The sequence below is a fragment of the Nycticebus coucang genome, chromosome 16 (assembly GCF_027406575.1).
Source record: "Nycticebus coucang isolate mNycCou1 chromosome 16, mNycCou1.pri, whole genome shotgun sequence".
Lineage (NCBI taxonomy): Eukaryota > Metazoa > Chordata > Mammalia > Primates > Lorisidae > Nycticebus > Nycticebus coucang.
The window spans coordinates 10,941,262-10,964,086 of NC_069795.1; the positions used below are offsets into that span (position 1 = coordinate 10,941,262).

The window sequence follows — 22,825 nt, forward strand, 5'->3', positions numbered from 1 at the left end:
CCGCACCTCTGGGCCAAGGGAAGTCATGTCCAGCTCTTCTGAGAAAACTGTAAAATAATGCAATGGACGTGAAACAACTCACGCTTTGAACGTAACGTACTGACTTGTTGGGACTGAACCACCCTATATTCCTGCTGTGAGTGGTAACCAGTCACTGGTGCTCCATAGTGTCGGATCAGGCCACGGCTCACCCAACCCCCAGGTGAGAGTCCTTGCCCAGGTTTCTATTACCGTGGTAAATAATTGTGCCCCGGCTGAGAGCGGCATCAAAGCAGAAGTTAAAATCAGTAATTAAAACAAGGCGGATCTGGAGAAGAACAGAAGAAAGAGAGCAAATAAGGAGTGATTAATTAGGGTGGCTTTGGCCCCAGTAATCTCTAAATAAATGTTACCTCCCTTAATCCTCCTCTGCTGCCCTCCAAGTCATTAAGTATAGTTTTGATTTGCCTATGGCTGTTTTTTTCATCTAAAACATTGCAAGCATTGCTTTTCCAAGAAGTTATAGAAGGGTGGTTAACTTTGTGTACTAAGGAAAGATTGATGTAATAAGGAAACAAGTTAATGGGATTCTGAGCACACATGGAATTTAACAAACAAGATGAAATCTGGTGTGAACTGGGACCTCTGTCTTAAGATATAAATTTGTACCCACGCTTTCTCCTGACTTTCCCCCAATAGATTGGTGGTTTTCCTTTTCTTTCTTTTTCCTTTTGTGTGTGTGTGTGTGTGTGTGTGTGTGTGTTTGATGATTGCAGTTTTTCTTTATTTCCACCATCAGCTCTAACAGACCATGATTGCCAATCTGTCAAAATAAGTGTCTAGCAGTTTTACTTTAACAATATAAATTTAAGACACCATTGCATCCATCATTTAGGGCACTGGCATAAATAGTCCATATTTTTTTCTTTCACGACTTGAAAATTCTGTTATACCAGAAACACAAATTATTTGTAAACTCTCTTCAACAAATTCATTCAAAGCATCAAATGATATTTCAGGATTTTCTGTTTTTTTTCAAAGTATTAGAAATATGCCAGGCAGAACTTTATTTTTAATATCAATTGCTTTTGTTTTCCTATGGAAGATTAATGCTTGCAGGTATTAAACTTAAGAGTTTTTCCAAGATGATTTTTTTATTTCACATTTAGAATTCTTAATTATCCTTTTTTTTTTTTACTTGGAGAACCAGCACCTCCTTTTTATCCCTAGGGTACTCTAGTTAAAACCTTAAAAACCTTCAGAAAAAAAGCGCTTCACTTTACATTTTTTTTGAAATGGTGATCCTTCCCTGTGGCCAAGCAGATTTTACCCATAAGAAAGCAATACTAACAGCGATAAATTCCTGAGCCCATGCCCTGACTACCCTAAAAGTGAATAAAAACAGAACTTTCTTTCAAGATATAAAAAAGAAAAATATTCTTTCTGTTCTTTTTCTTACCCAACCTTATTATGAAGAAGCCTAAAGAAAATCGCAAACTTAAATCACACTACTGCTCAAACCAGCAGTCTCCAAATGTTTTTGGTTGTGAATCTCACTGCCAGTAAATCATTTTATTTGTAGATTCTACACAAGTTCTACGCTGTGCTGTAGACCTTATAAAACATGCCCTAAAAATGAGCATTTACAAAAGATAAAGTGAACCTACGTCCAGTTGAATTTTTCTTCCCTCATGTCAAAGGCCTGTGTTGGAGAGCACTGCAGTGGGCCCAGGAGAGCACAGGCCTCAGGGGCATCCCCTGTCATGGGGCCTCAGAGTCTCCGGGTGAGGGTGCAGTCCAGTGAATGGGCATCCTGCCAGCCCACACACACCAAGGACATAGTACAGCTGGGCATGTAGCTGGCACCCAAAAAGCAAAATGTGGCCCCTGACCTGACGCTTCCCGTGAGGCCCATGAGTAACACCACGCCACCTCCTGTGACAAAAAGGAATGGCCTGGCCTTTGCTCAAAGCAAAAACAGAGGGTGCCCCTCAGTCAGTAACTGCCCTGGCCCGTTGGTGCCCTGGTCAGTTCTGGCTCTTGACCTGTGTTAGGTGGGCCGTCCCTGGTGCAGTTCTCTGAGTGTTGTGTGTTGACCCTGTAAGTGTCTGTCTCCATCTCCAGGAAGCTGCACAGGGAGCCGCACTGTCCTCCTGCAGCAGCTTTCCCTGTAGGAAGGGGCCAAGTGGGAGCATTTGGTCAGGACAGGGGACTTTTTAGTTCTGCAGGAGTGGCCTTTGTGATGCACTTTAAATAATGCCTAGAGTTCTCTACTTAAAATAAACAGGCAGGAAGAGTCAGAAAAGGGAGGAGGCAGCTGAGGGAACTAGAGAGAAAGTGGGTACAACAGAGGGTGTCCCGAGAGGAGCCGTGGACACGTGGCCAGAGAAGAAGGTCTCTCTGCCCTTCTCGCTCTAGCTTCCCCCTGCCATATTCTGGACGCAGGTGCCAGAGTGGCTGTACTATATGGAAGTCATGTCATGACAGCCCATACTGCTTCCCCACTCAAAATGCTCTGATGGCCCCCACCTCAGTAGAAGGCAAGCCAGGTCCTTCCGGTGGCTAAAGCTCTCTCTTATTCCCAGCCACATTGTCCATGTTCCTCCTCTGTTGGCCAGCTCCAGCCTCCTTGCTGGGCATGGGGTGTTCTGGGATTCTCATGCCTCACACCTGCTATTCCCCAGCACTCCCCACCTCCCCCAGGTCCTCAGGCACTCACATGCCACCTTTTCAGGGAGCCCTTCCCAGCCAGGCCTGCTTCCCACATCCCCTCCCAGCTTTTCCTGTCACCCCACGCAGCCTTATTCCCACACACATCACTGTGTGAACACACCATGTGATGTTCCCATTTCTCTCGTTTATTATCTTTTCTCCCTACCTAGAAAGTCAGCTCTAAGAGCACAGGGAGTTTTGTCTGTCTTGTTCATCTTTGACTCCCTAATGCCCAGGACAGTGTTTGGGCAAATGAATGAGTGGACAGATGGATGAGTGAATGAGTGCTAACCAGAAGGCTCGTCTTCAACCTCAGGAGCAGAGGAGTCACTGAAGATTTGTCTGCATGTTTGTTTCTTTAATATAGTTACTGTTTATTTATTTAAAATAGAGGAAATAACAAAATATAATCATATGTTTTTATTTGCATAGGGAAATCCCAAAATAATAAAAATAATTTTTTTTTTTAATGTGGTTAACCCTTAGGCAGAGTGAGAATGGAGCAGACAGGTACAAGATGAGATTTCACCATGGATCCCGTTGCATTTTGTTTTATTTTGATTATGCAAACTTATTAGCAAGTTCTTTTTAAAAATATTTGTTTAAATAAGACTGATGATTTGCCAGGCTGGTGGCACATACATCTGTAATCCCAGCAACTCAAGAGGCTGAGGTGTAAGGATCTCTTGAGCCCAGGAATTCGAGGCAAGCTAAGCAACATAGCAAGAATCTGTCTCTACTACCAAATAAATAAATGAGACTAATGAGGTGGGAGGGGTGGAATTTACAATGGAGAAGGGTAGATCCAGGCAAACTACCCAAAATCATAATCTTCCCACAGGTTAGGTTTACACTTCATTTGTCTATTCTTTTCCATAGTATCTACAATCATACTTGACATATAGAGACTAGTAACTAAATATGTCTGATCTAATGAACTAACGAACGAATATGTGCATGGCATAACATGACATAATAGCTGTCCTCAAATTTGTGAAGGACCCTGTGTCAAAAAAAAAAAAAAGAAAGAAACAAAAAAATCAGGCCCAGTGCAGTGGCTCACACCTATAATCCTAGTACTCTGGGAGTCCAAGGCAAAAGGATCGCTTGAGCTCAGGATTTCCAGACCAGCCTGAGCAAAAGTGAGACCCTATCTCTACTAAAAATAGAAACTAGCCAGGGGTTGTGGCAGCAGCCTGTAGTCCCAGCTACTTGGGAGGCTAAGGCAAGAGGATGGCCTGAGCCCAGGAGTTTGAAGTTGCTGTGAACTGTGATAACTCCAGGCACTCAACTCCAGGATGAAGAATGAGACTCTGTCTCAAAAAAGAAGGAAGGAAGGAAGGAAGGAAGGAAGGAAGGAAGGAAGGAAGGAGGGAGGGAGGGAGGGAGGGAGGGAGGGAGGGAGGGGAAGAAAGGAAGAAAGAAAAGAAAGAAATAGGGTGCTGGCCCCATATACCAAGGGTGGTAGATTCGAACCGGGCCCTGGCCAAACTGCAACAAAAAAATAGCCAGATGTTGTGGGGGGCACCTGTAGTCCCAGCTACTTGGGCTGAGGCAAGAGAATCGCCTAAGCCCAGGAGTGGGAGGTTGCTGTGAGTTGTGACGCCATGGTATTCTACCCAGGGCGACAAAGTGAGACTGTCAAGAAAAAGAGAAGGAAAGGACAGGAGAGGGGAGGGGAGGGGAGGGGAGTGGAGGAGAGGCGAGGGGAGGGGAGGGGAGGGGAAAAGAAGGAAGGAAGGAAGGAAAAGAAATCAACCTTGTTTTTGGTTGTACATGTGATCAAGTAAAACCAATGAATGACATGGGGAGAAAAAAAATCAGTTCCTTCAACAAGCATTTTGGAGAAACGATTCTGTAGCTGGCATTGAGAATATTGAGTGGTGTGAGATATGGGTTAAGCTTTCAAGAAGGTGACTGTTTAGAATCAGGTGTCAGGCACACAGGCAATCACCATACAATGAAATAAGCATGATTCCACAAACAGAGGGAGTTTGGGGCCTGCGGAGCAAATCTTGGATGAGGGCATCTGAGTACGTTTGGGGCGACAAAGATTCTTTGCTTGCCCAATCTTTAGTCAGGCTTCTGAACCTTCTCCTAGGCCCGTGTGTGCACTTCCTTATTGAGTCCAGCTTTAGGAAAAGAGTCCTCCCAAGTCAGCTTAGCAAGAACTCTGCACCCTCCAGATCTGATCACCCTCAATATCATCCTCCACCATCCCCCAAGGCAGTCGCCCTGGCCTGTTTTCAGCAAGAACCTGTTAGGTATTTTAGCCAGTGTCCCCAGCTCCCCCACTGATGTTTCCTTTTAGTAATTTCCCCCCACTGACCCCCACCCTGCTCCTTGGATATAAATCTCCACTTGCCTCCTGCTTTCAAAGTTAGGCCTCCAATCTCTCCCCCACTGCAGGACCCTGTTGTGGTGTCCCTATACCTGTCATGGTGGACCTGGAGAAAGTCTGCCTTACTTGCTTAACGGGCATCACTGAATAGTTTTTTCTTTAATAGGATGGCCCTGGTTGGCCTTCTGGAAAACAACATACCTGAGCTTAATCTTCAAAAAAAAAGGAAGGAAAAGAAGTAGGGAGGGAGGAGGACGAGAGCAGAGACTCCAGAACAGGAGGGGACAAGAGAGAAGAGGAGGGGAAGGGAATGGTGAGAGCAGCACTGGCAGAAAATATGACAACCTTGAACTTGATGGGAGGAAGGTGTTCCTTGCAGGCCGTCTAAACTAGAGAGGGACTGCTTATCACTGAAGTTGTTGTGGGAGGAGAGGAATGTGATCCAGCTAGTCCGTGTTTCAGGGAGTTTTGTGGGTGGGAATTGCACACAATTGGAGCACTAAGAAATCCGCCCCAGTGAGTTTACTTAGAAAGGCACTGCCATTGCTGGAGGCCACCTGAGATGGTGCAGAGTGAAAGGTACTACAGGGAACTGACACAACTTTCCATCGACCCACAGGGCACAGAGGGAGGAGCAGGAATTCCAAGATGCCCTGGACCATCCAGAGAGACGGGAAATAAGCTATAGTGTCAGAGAGCGCTGGGGCTAGGCAGACGCAGCCCTATGGAAAAAGGATGGACCCTGCAAACAAAAGACCAGGATGAGTTCTGGCTCTTTTAAACAGAGGGCCACTCTGAACCTCAGTATCATTATCAGTGAAATAGGAAATAGAAAGGCAGCTGACACTCAGCCCCCTGCTGTGTTCCAGGCCCTTCGCTGCCCTCTGTTCAGTCCTCACCACAACTCTGGGTTTGACATTAATCCAATTTACAAGTTGAGGACAAGAACAGTTTCTAACACCTTTGAGACTGGAAGTAGCAAAAGTGCGGAAGAAAGCAAACCCTTGTGGTTTTGGTTTTGGGTTTTTTTTAATTTTTTGTGTTGTAATTTAGGTTTAGGAGAACAATACTCCATGTTATATAGGGAAGGGCTACAAATATTAAGTAGCAATAAAACTATTTCACTATCTTAAGGAAAAACAAATAAAATGTAAGTTTCATCAGCCTTCAAGATAAATGCACTAACACCATGAGCTCTCTGGAGCGTGTTGTCGAGGACGTCTTTTGCACCTTGACTCATTCTTTGCTCCTAGCACATCTAAGTCAAAAGCCAGCTTCCCTCTTTGGTCAGTTCTCTTTGTAGAAAGTTTCACAGGTGGCACATTCTTGGTGCAGTTGTCAACTCCTTGGGGTTTATAATGGACGTGCTGAGATCATCCTGACTGTGCCTTAGGAATGCTGTAATGGGAATGATTGAATTCATCATAAACCTTAATTTTCCCCCCACCGAAAATAGAAACTTCTTAATGAAAACATGCTGAAACTGCTTAGAGCCCGAGGAGGCAAATGCAAGTTAGAGATTCATTTATGTTTTTTATGGTATGGAAATGGAAGAAACACGAAACATCTAAAGCTTGGAGTTGACTGAAATGTGTCATTTCTTTTTTAACTTCTGGTTTCAGTTTTACTGTGTTGAGTGTGGTTTTTAGTGTGCTTTTCAAGCGTTCTAATGGGACCCTGCTGCAGGCGCTGCTTTTTTTCAAATCACTTACATCTGAGTAGCAAACAAAAAGCAAGAATAAATGTACTTGTCTCCAAAATGCAAGGAATATACAAGGTTGAACAATTAAGTTCTTGAACTCATCCTAGAACAAGCGCTACCTACCTTGTTGCTGAAGATCACTGCGGTCACTTTTGAAGTCCTCCCCTGGAGAAGCTAGGCACTGAGCACCAACGTCGGGAACATCCTGCCAAGCACTTTTTCTAGGATGATTTGAGAACTGAATTGTTCTGATGGACATTCTCAAAAAAGAGTTCCAAAATTGCCTGGAAGGGTGGACTAGGTGCTGGCCTTGGTGCAGAGCTTCCCAAGAGGAGTATTTCAAAGGTGATTACAAGTGATCTTCAGCAATGAGGTAGGTAGCACTTTTTCTAGGATGAGTTCAAGAACTTCATTGTCCAACCTCATACAAGTAGGAAAGTCAACATTTTTTTTTTTTTTGGAAAGTCAACGTTTTAAAGGTTTGCTTTGAATCAGATTTTATTCTCACTAGGGAAGGTCACTATTTACAACAGAAATTCTTTTGTATAGAACCTTCAAAAAACCAAGTTCATGTATAATGGACATGCAGTCAAGGAATAGACACTTTTAAGAATCACCAGCTCAGCAGATGAGGGGACTGAGATGAGCATAAAGCAATCTTACCTCTGGTAAAGCAATCTTTACAGGGGCGGGTGTCCAGGGGTAGCTGGAGTGTCTGGGCACCAGTGAGGATCTGTGTTAAGGATCCCTACTACTCAGCATGACACATTTTGAAAACAAGAGTCTGCTCCACACCTCTTGCTTTGTAGCTGAAGATACCTGAGGTGCCGGATCCTAAGTGCCCTCCCTTCTAGCCCAGGCCTCTGGCGCATTTGGCAACCCAGTGATTTTCTGCCAGGAAGCCACCATCTCAGCCTCCCTAAAACATGGTAGCCACCATTTTGACCTGCTCCCATTCCTCATATAAAAATGGAAGTGCTCGGGTTCACTAAATTCGGTTCAGATGAGCTGATCAATTTAGAGACAGGTATAGAATCATAGGTTTTGTTGGGCTTTAAGGGCAGCCTGATAAAAATAATCTGTCATTTCTACGTGCAAAGACAGTTGAACACTCCTCAAATACCTTCACTGTTCATTTTTTTCCCACGTATATGAAATCGGGGCCACACCTACGGTGCATCTTAGAATGGGTACAGGCGAAACTTACTAAATGCAGAATACAAATGCCTACATACAGTAACTAAGAAAATGCCATGAAGGCTACGTTGAACAGTTTGATGAGTATATTTCAGATTGTGTATGAAACCCGCACATTGTACCCCTTGATTGCACTAATGTATACAGCTATGATTTAACAATAAAAATAAATAAATTTAAAAAAAAATTGCAAATTTGGGTAAGCCCACGCTGTTGTCTCAGATGAACAGACTTGCCCACAAACCTGAACTGATGTTTTGTGTCATGATTTTAAAAAAGAAAAAAATTAGCTTCCGTTGCCTCCTCTGCTCACCTTTGATGCAATTTCCCCAGGTGGACACCAGGAGAAAGTGAAAAGGAGGCAACAATATAGAAAGGAGGAAGGGAGCTTTAGCGAAATTCTCAGCTCTGTGTGCAGGATTGAAATGCAGTGCTGGGTCCCCTGCCTGGGTCTCCACCACCTTCACAATCTCCATGTGCCCCAGGACACACTGCAGACTCCCTGCACAGAAAACACAGTGCCCACAAGTACAGACTCCATCTCAGAGCACCATGTAAAACAACCACTCCCCCTCGCCATTAGATGCATACGGTCCTGTTGACAGTGTTCTAAGCTCCCTTAGCATATAGGCATTGATGTATTTGGGGGGTAGGAGTTATGGGGAGTTTGACAAAACAAACACTATAACTGGTTTCTTACATAACTCTACAGTGGGCAGCCAGGCACGGTGCGTTCTTTGAAATTAAGCAACACTCACTCACCCAAGAAGACATTGCTTTTCCTTTTTTAGAAAGATAAATGTTCAGCTTTGCTTTTTCCTGTTACATATATTCTTCTTAATTATTGGCCGGCTGGAATGATTCGTTGAAGTTAATTTTTGAATGTCAGTTCCGTTTAACTTTTGGAAGCTTAAAAGCTGTCCCTGAGTGCCCCTAGAGAATACTCAAATAACTTAAATAACTTGAGTGCTTTTAGGTAATAATGAAATCGGAGAGAGTGGGAAGAACCCAGGACACAGCTGCCGTAGGGATCTGAACTGGTCAAGAGCTTAGAATTTTCAAGAGTTGCAACAGTTTGAAAGCGCTGGAGTTAGTCTCCTGTCTCAGCCTCCATTCTTCAGACCAGGCATCTTATCTGCATCTTACCATTCAATTAGAGCGGACGTTCTTCCCATCTCTTCTTCCTTTCCTAATTTTTTTTAAGCATTTGGTCTAGGAGTTGACAAGCAGGACTCTTAATGTTTCTTTTCTGAATTTCTAAGGCTAGATTCTCTAAAGTGCTTTTGTATCTCTGCCTGAATCCAGTAGCCCTTAGAAAATGATTGAAGAGTTGCCTATTCCTAGTTCTCAAATTACAATAGCAAAGTTTTCAAATGAAACTTTCAGGATTCTCACCCTCCTGCTGTGGAATACAAGTGGGCACTGAGACATGCTTCCAATAAAATTCAATTGGGAAAGAAACAAAAAGACACATTTCAAAAAGAATCTCAGTTTCTCTCTTTAAAAAGAGTTTACTGACCAAAGCAGAATTCAAAATGTTTTCTCTCAGGCCCCAATATTGAAACTTTGATTGAAGTTTGCAGGAAATTACAAGGATCAAGCAATGCAGGTGTCCAGGTCTCCCAAAGCCTTAAAACTTCTCTAGAGGTTAGTTGCTGTTTACGGCTGTAAACCTTCCTCCTTTTCCTTCTGTAACATTTTCCATCTTAAGAAGGGTTGTCCCATTCAGCCGAGGAGCGTGTTGTCTGAGTGGCTGAATGGAATTACTACCAGTGGAAACTATGCTGCCAGAGGGGTTGATAAAGCGACTGGGAAGCAAACCTCAGCTGTTTTTTCCATTCTCCCGAAGCAAAGTTAATTAGCATAGGGAAAATGACTAAGGTGTTGACGTCACCTCTTTCCAGTAGAAACTTACACTTTGTCCCTGTCTGCCTGCAAGCATGCAGGACTTGACTCAGGAATTTGCTGTCCAAACAGGATGCTCTGAAGCGGGGCTTTTTTTTTTTTCCCCCCAGGGGGCTGGCCCTTGGTGCTTTATAAGTGCTGGCTCCAGAAAGAACCTACAGCCTCTTGGAAAGGAATCATCACACTTGGGACTTGACTGCCTGGGTCTCTAGTGCCTTCACTGTAAGAAAGCAAGATGCATTTTAGAAACTTTAACTACAGTTTTAGCTCCCTGATTGCCTGTGTGACAAACAGTGATATCTTCAGCGAAAGTGAAACCAGGGTAAGGCTTCTACTATGACATGATTTTTTTGAGAATTTTCAAAGCATTCTGATAATGAGGACTGTTAAGTGAAATCCTTAGGGCCCTGTGGCTCTCTAGTGGGTTTGGGGGTTTTGAAATAAATCCAAACTATTTTGAGCCTTGAGAAGTAAAAGCTGTTGCCCGAGGAATCAACTGTGAAGAAATTTTTAAAGATCTCAACATTTGAAAACATGCTGGACCAAGTGGCTAGGAAGACAGTGTTTTGGCCTTGTGGGTTTTCATTCTGCGCCTGTTGTAAGTAAACTTTTCAGAGGGAGGCGTCTTCCAACCGGGAAGGAAATACTTTGCTTTTACAGGTTGACTTCAGAATAATTTGATTTCATCTTAGGAAATAAAGATTGTAGAAATGCTTATATGTCTGTAGACCCATAAGGGCCTGTCTTAAGTTTTCAGATTTCTCCAGTCAGAGAAAATCCAGCCAAAGCAAAATGAGATGTGGGATCATCTAATTTAAATTAGGTGTGGGATTAGTGTGCCTCTTGGGAGGCAGCTGGCATTGAGTGTGATTGATAAAATTAGTGAATCACTATACTTTTCTCCTTTATTTGATTAAAATGTAAGATTTTCATCTGTAGCTACCCAGCTACCTAATTGATCTTTAATAATACTGTATATAAATGGATCCTGTACATTCTATGTGGGTGGTGGTGTTTGTGTTATTTGTTTGATACCCAAAGCCATATCAAGACGTGAAGGTTTTTTTTCTTTTTTTAAATCAAGTTTAACTCCACGTTGTGTGTGACCCTTGTAGGCTGGGACCGTAGTTATGGAACTGGCCTGGACAGCACATCCTCTGTGTTTAGAGTACTGTGATGTCGTTGTATTCAATACTAGCCTTCTCTGAGTGAAATCATTATTTTTGTAATTATGCAGACACATTATCTGACAACTGTAATAACTAGATATTGGTTATTCGAGCAAATAAGATCATTTTATAAGAGAAGAGCGTAACAGTAATCTAGATTTCAAAGACAATGTGAGTTGTCTTTTACGCTGATTCTGAGCTCTGACCTGTATTCTAAAAATACTCATCCGAGTCATCTCTCCCAAATTCTGAATCATAACTCAGAACTACACAGTTGGTCACAATGCCTATTGAGCTCATGTGAAATTCCAAATTCACAAAGACACGCTTCTGCCAGAAACTTGCCCATGCTCTAGAGAGGCAGCTGACAAAGCAGGAGGCTGCCAGGCGTCTGCTCTGCGCTCCTTCAGGCCAGCCTCTGCGGAGCCCCTCCTGGGAAAGTCACAGAAATTTTCATAAAGTGAAGAAAAGCCAGGGAGTGCAAAGAGAGCAGGCTCGTGGGTTGTTCCAACTACGCCTTAATGACCAGCAGGTGGGGACAGGCTACTGTGTGTCCTGTCCACAGCCCTGGGAGGGGCAGGCATCATTGCCCTGCTTTCCTGAGCTTTCTAGCCGTGCACATTCCAGAAGGCAATCCTCACTTCCACTGCAGACGTGCTGCTTTTTCCAAGGGTTTTCCAAGGTTCTCGGTGGGTGGTGCCTGCTCTTCCATGCACAGGGCCAGCTGCTCAGGGACAGGCTCTGAGTCACCCCCTTCTCGGCCAGCCCTTTTGCTTTTCACATGGGCTCCTGCACCTGCCCTCAGACTAGTAAAAACACTCGGAATAAAAGCCCATGCAATCTTCCTCCGTGCTTTGCCCAGCTGGTTCCCTCTCTGGAAGGAATCCTGAGAATTGCTGTGACCTCCTGCTCCCCCACTCACCCCGGGAGCCAGCCCAGGGGCTGCTCAGAGCCTCTCCCAGGAAGCTGATGAGCTTTTTTTTCCAGAACCTGAACTTGTAATCGCCCAACTTGGGCTTTGCATTCCAAGAACTTTCCTCATTATCAGAAGCCCTTGTAACACTAGAGTGAGCTGTGCATGTGTATTAAAGCCAGCATGCAGAAAAGGGGCCATTTGCAACACATTAATTTTTAAACCAGTATTATTTTAGAGAGTTAAAAAATAACAGACTGAGATTAAAAAAAAAATACTAGGGGGCGGCGCCTGTGGCTCAGTGAGTAGGGCGCCGGCCCCATATGCCGAGGGTGGCGGGTTCAAACCCAGCCCCGGCCAAACTGCAACCAAAAAATAGCCGGGCGTTGTGGCGGGCGCCTGTAGTCCCAGCTGCTCGGGAGGCTGAGGCAAGAGAATCGCGTAAGCCCAAGAGTTAGAGGTTGCTGTGAGCCGTGTGACGCCACGGCACTCTACCCGAGGGCGGTACAGTGAGACTCTGTCTCTACAAAAAAAAAAAAAAAAAAATACTAGGAAGTTTTTAAAAACGACTTCTTTTTAGAAATGCAAGACTTTTTATTAATTTCATTATTTTCAATTTCATAAAAATATTTTTCAAATTAGCTGCGGTGCTTTTAAGCTCTAAAGAAATATTTGGTGTACATACGTAGCATCACCCTGAGCTGTGTGGCAGGACTGGAGTTGGCTCAACCAGGAAAGGTCACAGGACATAAGAATTGCACTTCCCTGGAAAATGTTCTTCTACTTTAAATAGAATGTTTCTGTTGCCCTAAGAGGTGTTTAAGCACTGGTGATTGTTCTGCTGATTAAATAAATTTAGTTAATCATCCCTTCTTACCTTTTTGTAAAATCGCCTATATTAAGACTAAAAAGGACTTTGTCCCCTAAAAGAGGAAAGGCTTTTCTCTAAGAAAAAAGTGAGGAGTCCTTGAAATGATGGACAATTCACTTCCTCAGTAAGAAATGTCATCTAGCTAAGGGTCGTATGCAGGTAAATTTTAACCTCTTTTATTTCTATTGTTTTCAGGCCAAATTTGAGGCCCTCTTTAGGACATATGACAAGGACATCACCTTTCAGTATTTTAAGAGCTTCAAAAGAGTCAGAATAAACTTCAGCAACCCCTTATCTGCCGCAGACGCCAGACTCCAGCTGCATAAGACTGAGTTTCTGGGAAAGGAAATGAAGTTATATTTTGCTCAGGTGGGTCAGGTTCATTGCTAAGCACGCTGCTCCCTTCTCCCTCCCACCCTGTTTTAAAGCAGCTTATACATAATGTTGCACGTTGATTGGAAACCCCACGAATTCATCTGGAAAAAGACAAAATTCATATTCTGAATTTTCCACATCTCAAGTTGGTTAAGGCACCGGAGTGTGTTTGAAAGCAGCCTCAGAAACGGCCCCTGAGCCTCTGGCATTGATAATGATGGGACCAGAAGTGCCCTCTCTGCTCATTCAGGGAGCCAGTAGGGCACAGCAGTGGGGGCTCCTCACACCCTAAGATTTGTGCAGCAGGTTTCCACGAATTGGCTCTAGGTTTGGGGCTAAAACCCACTCCAGACGGAGCAGACCAGAGGGGTTCCGGCTCGTGCAGATTCCCAGGGCATTCAGCAGAGCATCAGGGTCTGAAGATGCCCGTGCAGCTCAGCACGGGACTGAAAGGAACCTGAGTTCACATGCTGGTAGCAGACGCTAAGAAACCCTCCCGTTAGCAGAAGTCCTGGCCCCATGGCCGGAAGAGGGGGCCGTGAGGGGCTGTGCCTTTTCTCCTGCCCACTACCCTTCCTCCCTCCTCTGGAGACCTCAGGACAGGTGTCTCACCTTCCAGGTGGCTCCCAAAGTTCCATCTGACATCCTAACGGAGGTTGACAGATTGTCAGGGGAGGGAAAAGGAGCTCAAGGCCGAGTTGGGGAACTCATGCCTATAATCCTAGTACTCTGGGAGGCTGAGGCAGGTGGATCACTCGAGCTCACAGGTTCGAGACCAGCCTAAGCAAAAGTGAGACACTGTCTCTACTAAAAATGAAAAACTGAGGCCAGAGGATCACCTGAGCCCAAGAGTTTGAGGTTGCTGTGAGCTACGATGCCACACCATTCTACCAAGGGCAACAACAAAGCAAGACTCTGTCTCAAAAAAATAAAAAAGGAACTCAGGGTCTGAGTGCCTTCTGCTTGCCAGGGTAGGAGGGCCCCTGAGCTTCCTCTGAGAGTATGCTCCTTTCTGCACTGGATGAGGTTTTATCAAAATAATTACTTAGTACTCACAGGACCTTTTCTGGTCATTAAAATAATGGATATTCATTGTGAAAATTGGGGGGGGGTGGAGTGTAGTATTGAAGCACAAAGAAAACCTAAACCAGTGAGCTTCTAATGCCAGAGCTTTGTGGATAGCCCTTGTGGACATCACCGATAAAATGTTTAAGATCAAACTAGGGTCATAGGTCACTTATTTCTTTCAGCGTCTTGGAAGGGAGATTGTTTTTTCATCCTCACATTTGGCGTCTCCTGGGGAGCCGGGAGATGGGGAGTGCTGGTGAGCTGCTGGGTGTGGAGACCTGGGAGCCACCCCTTCTCGGGGTGTGGCCCTCAGACCCTCAGCCATTACCTTTGTGGTGTGAGGAGCTGGGGGCAACTGATTCTAAGATCCCTTTGGACCTCAATAACAGCCACTCTATTTTTTCCTATTTATATTAAACTCACCTCTGTTGCTTTTCTGGCAGTTTGGGTCGAGCATAATTCCTAGAGGTCATTGTGCCTGTGAGTCCCACAGCCCTGGGAGGGATGTCATAGGTCTGCACTGTAACCAGAATTCGGACGTCTCTCTGCCCTCCCCGCCCCGATGACAGCGCTGCTGGTCATCTTGAACACACCTGTTCTGCTGCCTGCACATGGCTCCCTGTCCCGTCAGCTGCCATTTGGTGCTGTTGTCTTGCTAGTGAGTTCTCTCAGCCGGTGACCTCTGTCTGCCTCTCTCCTCAGACGTTACACATAGGAAGCTCGCACCTGGCTCCGCCAAACCCAGACAAGCAGTTTCTGATCTCTCCTCCCGCCTCCCCGCCAGTTGGCTGGAAACAAGTGGAAGATGCTACTCCAGTCATAAACTATGATCTCTTATATGCTATCTCCAAGCTGGGGCCAGGTAAGCCGTGCTCTCGGGTAGGGAGGGAGGTGAGAGAGGCAGGGGCACTCACCTGTGCAGGGCAGCTGCATCCCCCAGGCCCCTTTTAGCAGTTGTGTTTTGTGAACTTCTGCATCCCTGCATTCATTCTTTTGCATCCCGTGGCTCATACTGGGAGCCCGCTGCCCACCTGCTTCTCAGGACTCCTTGCAGCATCACAGACTACAGCTGGTCACCGGGACCCTGCTCTGTGGGCCCCCGTGTGGGTGTCCCGGGAAGCCCTCTGTGCAACCCCTGAGTACAGCCCGCATGGGTGGCTGTACTCAGTCTGGCCCCAGGTCCAGTTACTCACAATGGGGAGGAGCGATTAGACTCTGGAAAGGGAAAAATAGAACCCCCTTTGGAAATTTCACTCTTAGTCAAGGTGATTTTGCCATTGTAATGGGCAAGGGAAGGAGATTGTAGTCAAAAGGAGTCTCACTCATGCGTGCCCCACCTGGTGGCCCCACAAGTGCTCCCCTAATGAGCTGGCCAAAGAAACCAGAGATTTCTGTCCTCCGAAGGGACATGTGCATCCGCACTGAGGGGCAGGGGCAGGTGCTCCAGGCTCTTTGCCTCACCCCACACAGACTTTCATCATGGAGTAAAAGGCACTTCAAACAGCACCTGGCCCATAGTCAGTAAAATGGTGGTTTCTGTCCTCCCTGCTAGGGTTTGGGTGAAGAGGCAGGAGTGAGGGTCTGCCCTGGGGCTTGGGAATATGACCCCCCCCCCCCGCCCTGTCAGTGGAGCAAGTCACATAAACTCTGAGCCCGTCAGAGCCTCGCCTCTCCTTCCTTGGCAATCTGATGTTCTTTTGGGCTGAGGGTTTTATGTTCTCGGACCATCAGCAGTTTCATACCGAAAAGATGCATTTCTGCAAGCATTGCCCAAGTGGAAATTCCCTCTGTGATATAAAGTGAGACTCACATTACTTGCTGCTAATCATGGCGTGAAGGTCAAGGTGGAAATGGCCATTGGGAGGTGCAGAGCTTAGCAGGGCAGGGATGATCTCCACCTGGGGAGGGGTGTCAGACCCTTCCAGAGCCAAGAGATGCTGAAAAATTCTTAACACTCCAGAATCTATGACACCCTTTCCAGAAGACTTGTCAGAGAAGTCTTTTTAGAAATTAGACATCATAAAATCAATTCGCCCTCAGTTCACTTAACAATGAGCTTGAGTAATAGTTCATATTTCGGCTGTGCTTTGCAAACAATGGGATTGCAGAGATTTGACAAATATGCTCCTACACCCTGAGCTTTCTAGGTTTGAGCAGACTGGCAGGTAAGTAAGGATTTGTAATGAGGCTTTTAAAGGTGTCCAGCGTCTGTCTGACCTCCTAAACTTGAATTCCCTCTCTGAGAGAGCTGAGGTGTTCTCACCTTTTCAAATGCGATTACACTAACATTCCAGTCCCTTGGGTGTGGGTTGACGAAAAGGCCAGCACCCTCTTTGTCAGTAAAAGTCCCTTTGGGGTTTATGGTAGATGACCAGGCACTTGAACTGCTCTTCCCAGTTGGAAATCTACCACTTGAGGTCATACAGTGGTGGGTGAGGGGCCTCCTCGCCCACTCAGAACTGCAAAGAAATCTTGTGTACCAAGCCCTGGAGGAAACCTTGCCCATGGCCTGGGGTGGAGCAAGCTAAGCAAACCTCCCCAGCAGCCCTGTTTCAGATTCCAGGAGCATTCCCGATAGGCCTCCATTCTTCAACACAGTTCTGGGTGTGGTGAGCCCAGGACCACGTCCCTGTGTGCACTTACTGCTGCCGTGGGCTCCAGGAGGTGGATGCCTCTGCCTCTGCCCTCCAGTTTTACACAGCAGGAGACCGAGGTGCACAGGATGGCAGCATAAAGTGCCTGTGAGCCCCAGGTGGTAGGCATTGAACTCGAGCCACTGCCACGCTGCCTCCCACCAGTACAAAGATACAGGCTCTTCGTGTGGCCAAAATGGCATCCAAGGGATGTCCAGCTCCTTCGTTCAGCATCTCCAGGTTTCCAGCTGCAAAAAGCCTATCCCAGCCCTGCTGGACCAGAGTGGCCTGACCTTGGCTCAACCTGGTAGAACCAGGCTTGCACGGGACAGCAGGGCAGTCCTGGTTCTGAGGAGACTAGTGGTGGTTATAAGAAATGGCTGATGCTCACCTGATGCAGTGAGGCCACCCGAGTGTGGGTCAGGGCCTCCTGACAGCTCGTGTTCCCTGCTGTGCACCGTGACCCACGGTGGGAGCTTCAAGGCATCTATTTCCAAATACGTTTATTCCTTCAACATCTTTTTCTGAACTGATGTTTCTGACACCACAGTTGGGGACACGCTGACTGGGGAGTCCTCTGGGAGTTTAGGATGCTTGGTAGGCATGATAAGTGTTAACTACAAGAGAACTTTTCTCCTATACCTTTCCTATGCCAGGACTCGCATATTTCACTGGAGGCCAAGTCACATGCAGTGGAAATACAATAGAACCTCCAGAGTTGACCACCTCCCTTCACTGACACATCCTAAAATTGACCTAATTTTCACAGACTGGACATGTAACACATGTGTGTATCAGTAGAGTAGACCTAGCTCCTTACGGTGGTCACTTTGCTACAGTTCCTTGGGTGGTCACCTTACAGAGGTCCTAGTGAGTATCTTTTTCTGAAATAGAAATCCAGAATGTGTCCGGCTGTGTCTCTCAGCCCCACTGCATGTGCCTGGGAGCCTGGCCAGGGAGAGCACCCCCTGCTCCCGTATGTGCTTGCTTCCGACTCCCAAGGACTTGTCCGAGTTATCCTGTAACTCTTTCCTGTCCCTAGGGGAAAAGTATGAATTGCACGCAGCGACCGACACCACACCCAGTGTGGTGGTCCATGTGTGTGAGAGCGACGAAGAGAAGGAGGAGGAAGAGGACATGGAGAGGATGAAGAGACCCAAGCCAAAAATCATCCAGACCAGGAGGCCGGAGTACACGCCTATCCACCTGAGCTGAGCTGGCGCGCCGACAAGGGAGCCTTCCAAATCATACTCACGGGGAGGAATCTTTTACTGTGGAAGTGGCCGGTCACGACTTTGGAGGTGGCAGCCGTGATCGTGAGGCAGAAATCCCAGTTCACGTTGCTCAGAAGAGAATCAAGGCTTTGTTTCCTTGTTCTAATGCTGCACATCAGTCAATGTTCACGGCACCCGGGAATGTCTTGGGCCAGTCACTGAGTTTGCGGTGATCGCACAAGGACACCTGGGACCGTCTTGAGAAAACAGATAACGATAGTGTTTTGTACTTGTTCTTTTCCGGTAGGTTCTGTTTTTGCCAAGGGCAGGTTGATCTGTGGGTCCGGGGAGAGCTTTCTGTTTCTAACCAGCCTACAGGCTCGACTCTCTGCCGGTGGGAAGAGGCACCACGCAAAGCGGCCTCGTGCAGAAAGGTCGTGGAAACAGCGACAATGCGATGTGGACCTTGTAGCGTTTCATTTCTTCCCTCATGTTCTAATGTTTGTGCATGTATATTACTGATTTTCAAGACTAACCTTTGTTCGTATATAAAGTTAACGCCATTGTTGTTTTACATCTTCTGGGAAGCTAGGAAAGCATTTGGAAAACGTATCACTTTTCCATCTGGATTCTAAACTCTGCAACAGCACTCACACGTGGGAGTCCACCTGGAGTCCATTCACTCCGCATCCTACACAGAGCAACATGTAACTTGTGCTTTTGCAAAAGAAATTGCCCCGAAGTTCCTCTGTAGAGTTTAGCTTATGTAATTCAGAGAATAGCAGTTTCACTGCCAACTTGTAGTGAGTGAGAAATTTTAGTTTAGATATTTGGGGCTGGACATTGGTTTCCATTATTTCTTTTACGTGGTGGTTTATATACACGAATCACAGCCAAACCCTTTTTAGGAACTGTTGGTTGAGATAGTTAATTTTTTGCCCCACTAAGACATCAAGATACACTTGTAAATAAAGCCAATAGCATATATTCATACCTACTGTACACTTGGGTGGAAAATATGGCAGTGGAGGAATAGTGTAAGATGTGTTAACATACCTGTGAATCCTATGTTGTAGAAAATGCCGTTCACATGTTTAACAGGACGGGAGTTCAAAGCATGTAAAGTGGCTAGTAGATCCGTGGTGACATGAGAGGGATGCAGTGCCTTTCCCCGTTAATTCCTGATGGAATTGTTATACTAGGTTAACATTTGTAATTTTTTTCTAGTTGTAATGTGTATGTCTTCTGGTAAATAGGTATTATATTTCGGCCTTACAATACCATAACACAGTTTGTCATTTTGAAATGCCTAATGCCAAGTAACAGTGCATGCTTTGGAAATTTGAAAGATGGTTTTCTTTGCGAAGCAAATATGTTTGCATTAAATTCTTTGATTGTTCATATCAAGAAATTGATTGAATGTTCTCAAAATCCTGTTTACAGTACTTGGTAAGAGGGAGCCAGTAAGGAAGAGACCATTACATTGCTGTTCAAGTGTTTCTAGTTAAGTGCTTTTAAACTGGAGAGGCTAACCTCAAAATATTTTTTTTAATTGCATTCTATAATAAATCGGCACAATATGCTATTTACGGAAAAGTTATTTGTTCGTCATTTTATTCCCGGGATTAATATGCGACCCTTTTGAAGTCTTCCGGCTCAGGAAAACCTATTTCTTTGTCAGTCTGAGCTCAGAAGCTCCTAATTCTGTGCTGTGGTTCACAGCAGGAAGGTCACCACACTAACAATACCTCACTTAGAAAAGGGGGAAATGGATACAACGAAAATCAGAAGTTTGAGTATTTACCTTGTACAGGTAGATGATATTATGATGAAAGCCTTATTCACCAGCACCTCCGTCAAATAATGTTTTGGATAACTTGAGATGTTTTCTTTTCCATTAGGAAAGATGTCCACAGAAGCTACTAAGTTATAAAGGCCAGTTATATGTTCAGAAGATTGGTCCATAAGCCTTCTGCTTAAATTTCTGGCAGCCTTTTCCCTGGAACTCTTTGAAATTGTGGTGACCTTCCTGCGCTCACCCGCAAAAGCCTAAATAACTCAGGAGTTATTTGCTAACATCTAGCAAATGACAATCTTGATCAAGATGAACATTTTGGCATTTAGCTCACGTGCTCCTCTTTCCCCCATTTATGAGAAGCACCATCCTGTCATTTTCCAAAACCATTTACACATTTTAAAGTCATTAGTGTTGGAGGTTTAAGCAAGCCCCACCCTTCACTCACGTTGGTCACATCTGATTATTGAGCAGATTCACGCATTGACCACCTAGGGATAGAAGGGAAGTATTTCCAAATAGATATTGGCGGCAGGGGGTGGGGGTGGGGACAGACTGTCATTTATCATCATTTTGTGTGAGGTTTTTGGGGGCGGGCTTTTTGAGAGGTCTTTTGAGACAATCTCACTCTGTCAACCAGGCTGTAATGCAGTGGCATCAACCTACTTTGCAGCAACCTCAAATTCCTGTGCTCAAGCCATACTCCTGCCTCAGCCTCCCAGTAGCTGGGATTATAGGTTCCCACCACCATACCAAGCTTGTTTTTCTATTTTTAGTAGAGACACGGGGTCTCACTCTTGCTCAGGGTGATCTTGAACTTCTGAACTCAACTAATCCTCCTACCTCAGCCTCTCAGAGTGCTGGGATTATAGGCATGAGCCACCACACCTGACCCAATATCATCCTTTTAAATAACCCCGAGTCCACAGGACTGAGCAGTGTGCTAGGCCAAGATCCTAGATCCTAGTTCATAATCCTAGAAGTTGTCAGTCAGCTCAGATTCCCAGTGGGTTTCTTCACGTAACCGGGGGGCAGGGGCAGTGTCAGGGATCCCACTGCTGTTGAAGCCAACAAACCTTAGAGTCGAAAATACAGGTCAGTGGACGTCGTCGCTTAGGGCAGAGATGTCTTTTGAATGGTTTTGTGGCAGCCTTAGCTGAAATTCTAAAACGAGTAGTGCACAAAGTTATGGGTTCCCACATTAATAGATCCAAAAAGCAGGAAGAAACCATGAATGTGCCCAGGACTCCGCATCGCTCTATCCAAGAGGGGCTCAGTCAAATGCAGAAGGACAAACCCCAAACACCTGCGATCATGCAGAACACACTTCACCATCGATTGAAAGTATTTCTCACATAGGTTTAGACAGAATTATGTTACTGATCTGATGCTAAGTGGCTTGGGGCCATCCAAGCAAGGAAAACCAGCCCCTCAGAGTGCATGCTGAATCATGGTGAAGGGCCATAAACCCATGGGGCAATTTGTGCAGATATTTAACTCAGGTTAGAAACATTGAAGTCAGCAGGCAGTTAGGCTTTTACATTTCTAGACTATTGTGTGAATTAGTGCCCACAGGAGGTTTGGGTTTTCAGAGAGCTTTAATTTTAGGTGAAATGTACAGAAATCACTACAAAGTAGATAGATTTTCTCAGATATGAAATTGCAGAAGATTAAATGTGCTGTACAGGCATGTTGTGACCGAAAGTGACTGGGCGGCTGCCATGTGTCATCCCCACAGTGCCTGCGGAAGCCTGGGGGATGTTTGCCTCAGCGTAATAGGTGCAAAGCCAGGGACCTCATCAAAAGGTCAGCAGTTCAAATACAAGCTGCGTAAATAGTTTAAGTCGAATGTATTTGGGAAGTAGGTAGACTAGGAATAACAAACATTCTTTCTTCCCTAGAGGGTTTTTTTTTTTAAGTATGCCGCCCCCCCTGGCAATCTTGAACGCAAGTCTGAAATTCTCACTCTGTGATGCACACAAGTTACATGGCGGTCAGGTGTGTAGACGCTCTCCTCACAGTCCTCATTTTCTTCCCTGCTGTTTTTTCAGTCATGGCTGAAAGGAGATGGAAGGAGGCAGAGGAGACGGCTCGTAAGTGATGGAGACGCGCCGCCCGCATCCGCCCTTTCCTCTCCTTGCAGGTTCTGGTGAGAGACTTGGTGGCCAGGCTGCACGGCCACTGAGTGCCAGGCGAAAGTGATGGCCCCTCCTCTCCCAAGCCAGGCCCCTCCTAGGTGACATTCATACACAGACGCTGGCCAGGTGAATTTGCAGTGTTTCTAACTGATCACGTTCTCTCCTCTGTACCACTTTGAATGTTCTCTCTGCCTAGAAAATCATCTCACTGCCCTAGGCCAGCCCGGCTGCCCCTACAACCACGGGCACCCTATGAGAGCAGGCCCACGTCTGTCCTGCCCACCTCTGTCTGGGTCACTAACAGCTGCCTCTGTGCCCAGCCCCTGCACTCAGTAAGCATCACTGTGATAAGGACCTGGCTCTTTAATATCCGTCCTTGGGGTCACCCTCAGTACCTTGGCTGCCCCACGCTCCTCCTGCTGGGGCTCCATCAGGCCCTGTTCTCTCCTATGATAAGTATTGTATTTCTAGCATAATTGTTATTTGTCTGTCTTGTTAAAACACAAGTTGTGTGGAAGGGATTCTGGTCCCTGGTGACTCGTAATGCCATCTGAGTGACTGGATGGACGGATGGGTGGATGGATGGGATCTTGGAGGCAGAGGAGTGAGCACACATGAGAAAGGTTAGGGAAATAATAAGGGCTGTCCCATTGCCCTAGTCAGGAGAGCCAGCGGAGCGCAGCGCTTCCAACCCACAGATTGTCAGGCTGCTGGCAGAACAGTAACGAGAGAGACAGAGACAGACAGATCTTTGTGCTGGGGGGAGTAATCAATGAGAAACAAAACCTGTTTCAAAAACTTTCTTCTCCATAC

At 45.8% G+C, this 22,825-nt stretch overlaps 1 protein-coding gene across 3 annotated transcripts in view; it reads left to right on the forward strand.

Moving 5' to 3' along the window:
• The window catches only part of RCAN1 (regulator of calcineurin 1), an 88,551-nt gene extending 68,882 nt beyond the window's left edge, over nt 1–19,669 (forward strand). Inside the window, exons 1-4 of one of the 3 annotated variants that reach the window (XM_053565020.1) lie at nt 9,837–10,158; nt 12,985–13,158; nt 14,935–15,094; nt 17,908–19,669. In XM_053565020.1, the coding sequence (XP_053420995.1) occupies nt 10,072–10,158; nt 12,985–13,158; nt 14,935–15,094; nt 17,908–18,080 (594 nt within the window). In that variant the 5' untranslated portion in view covers nt 9,837–10,071 and the 3' untranslated portion in view covers nt 18,081–19,669. Of the gene's footprint in view, nt 1–9,836; nt 10,159–10,223; nt 10,435–12,984; nt 13,159–14,934; nt 15,095–17,907 lie in introns of those variants that run through there. The other 2 variants (XM_053565021.1, XM_053565019.1) reach the window with 2 other exon arrangements.
• Nucleotides 19,670–22,825: the final 3,156 nt, after the last annotated feature.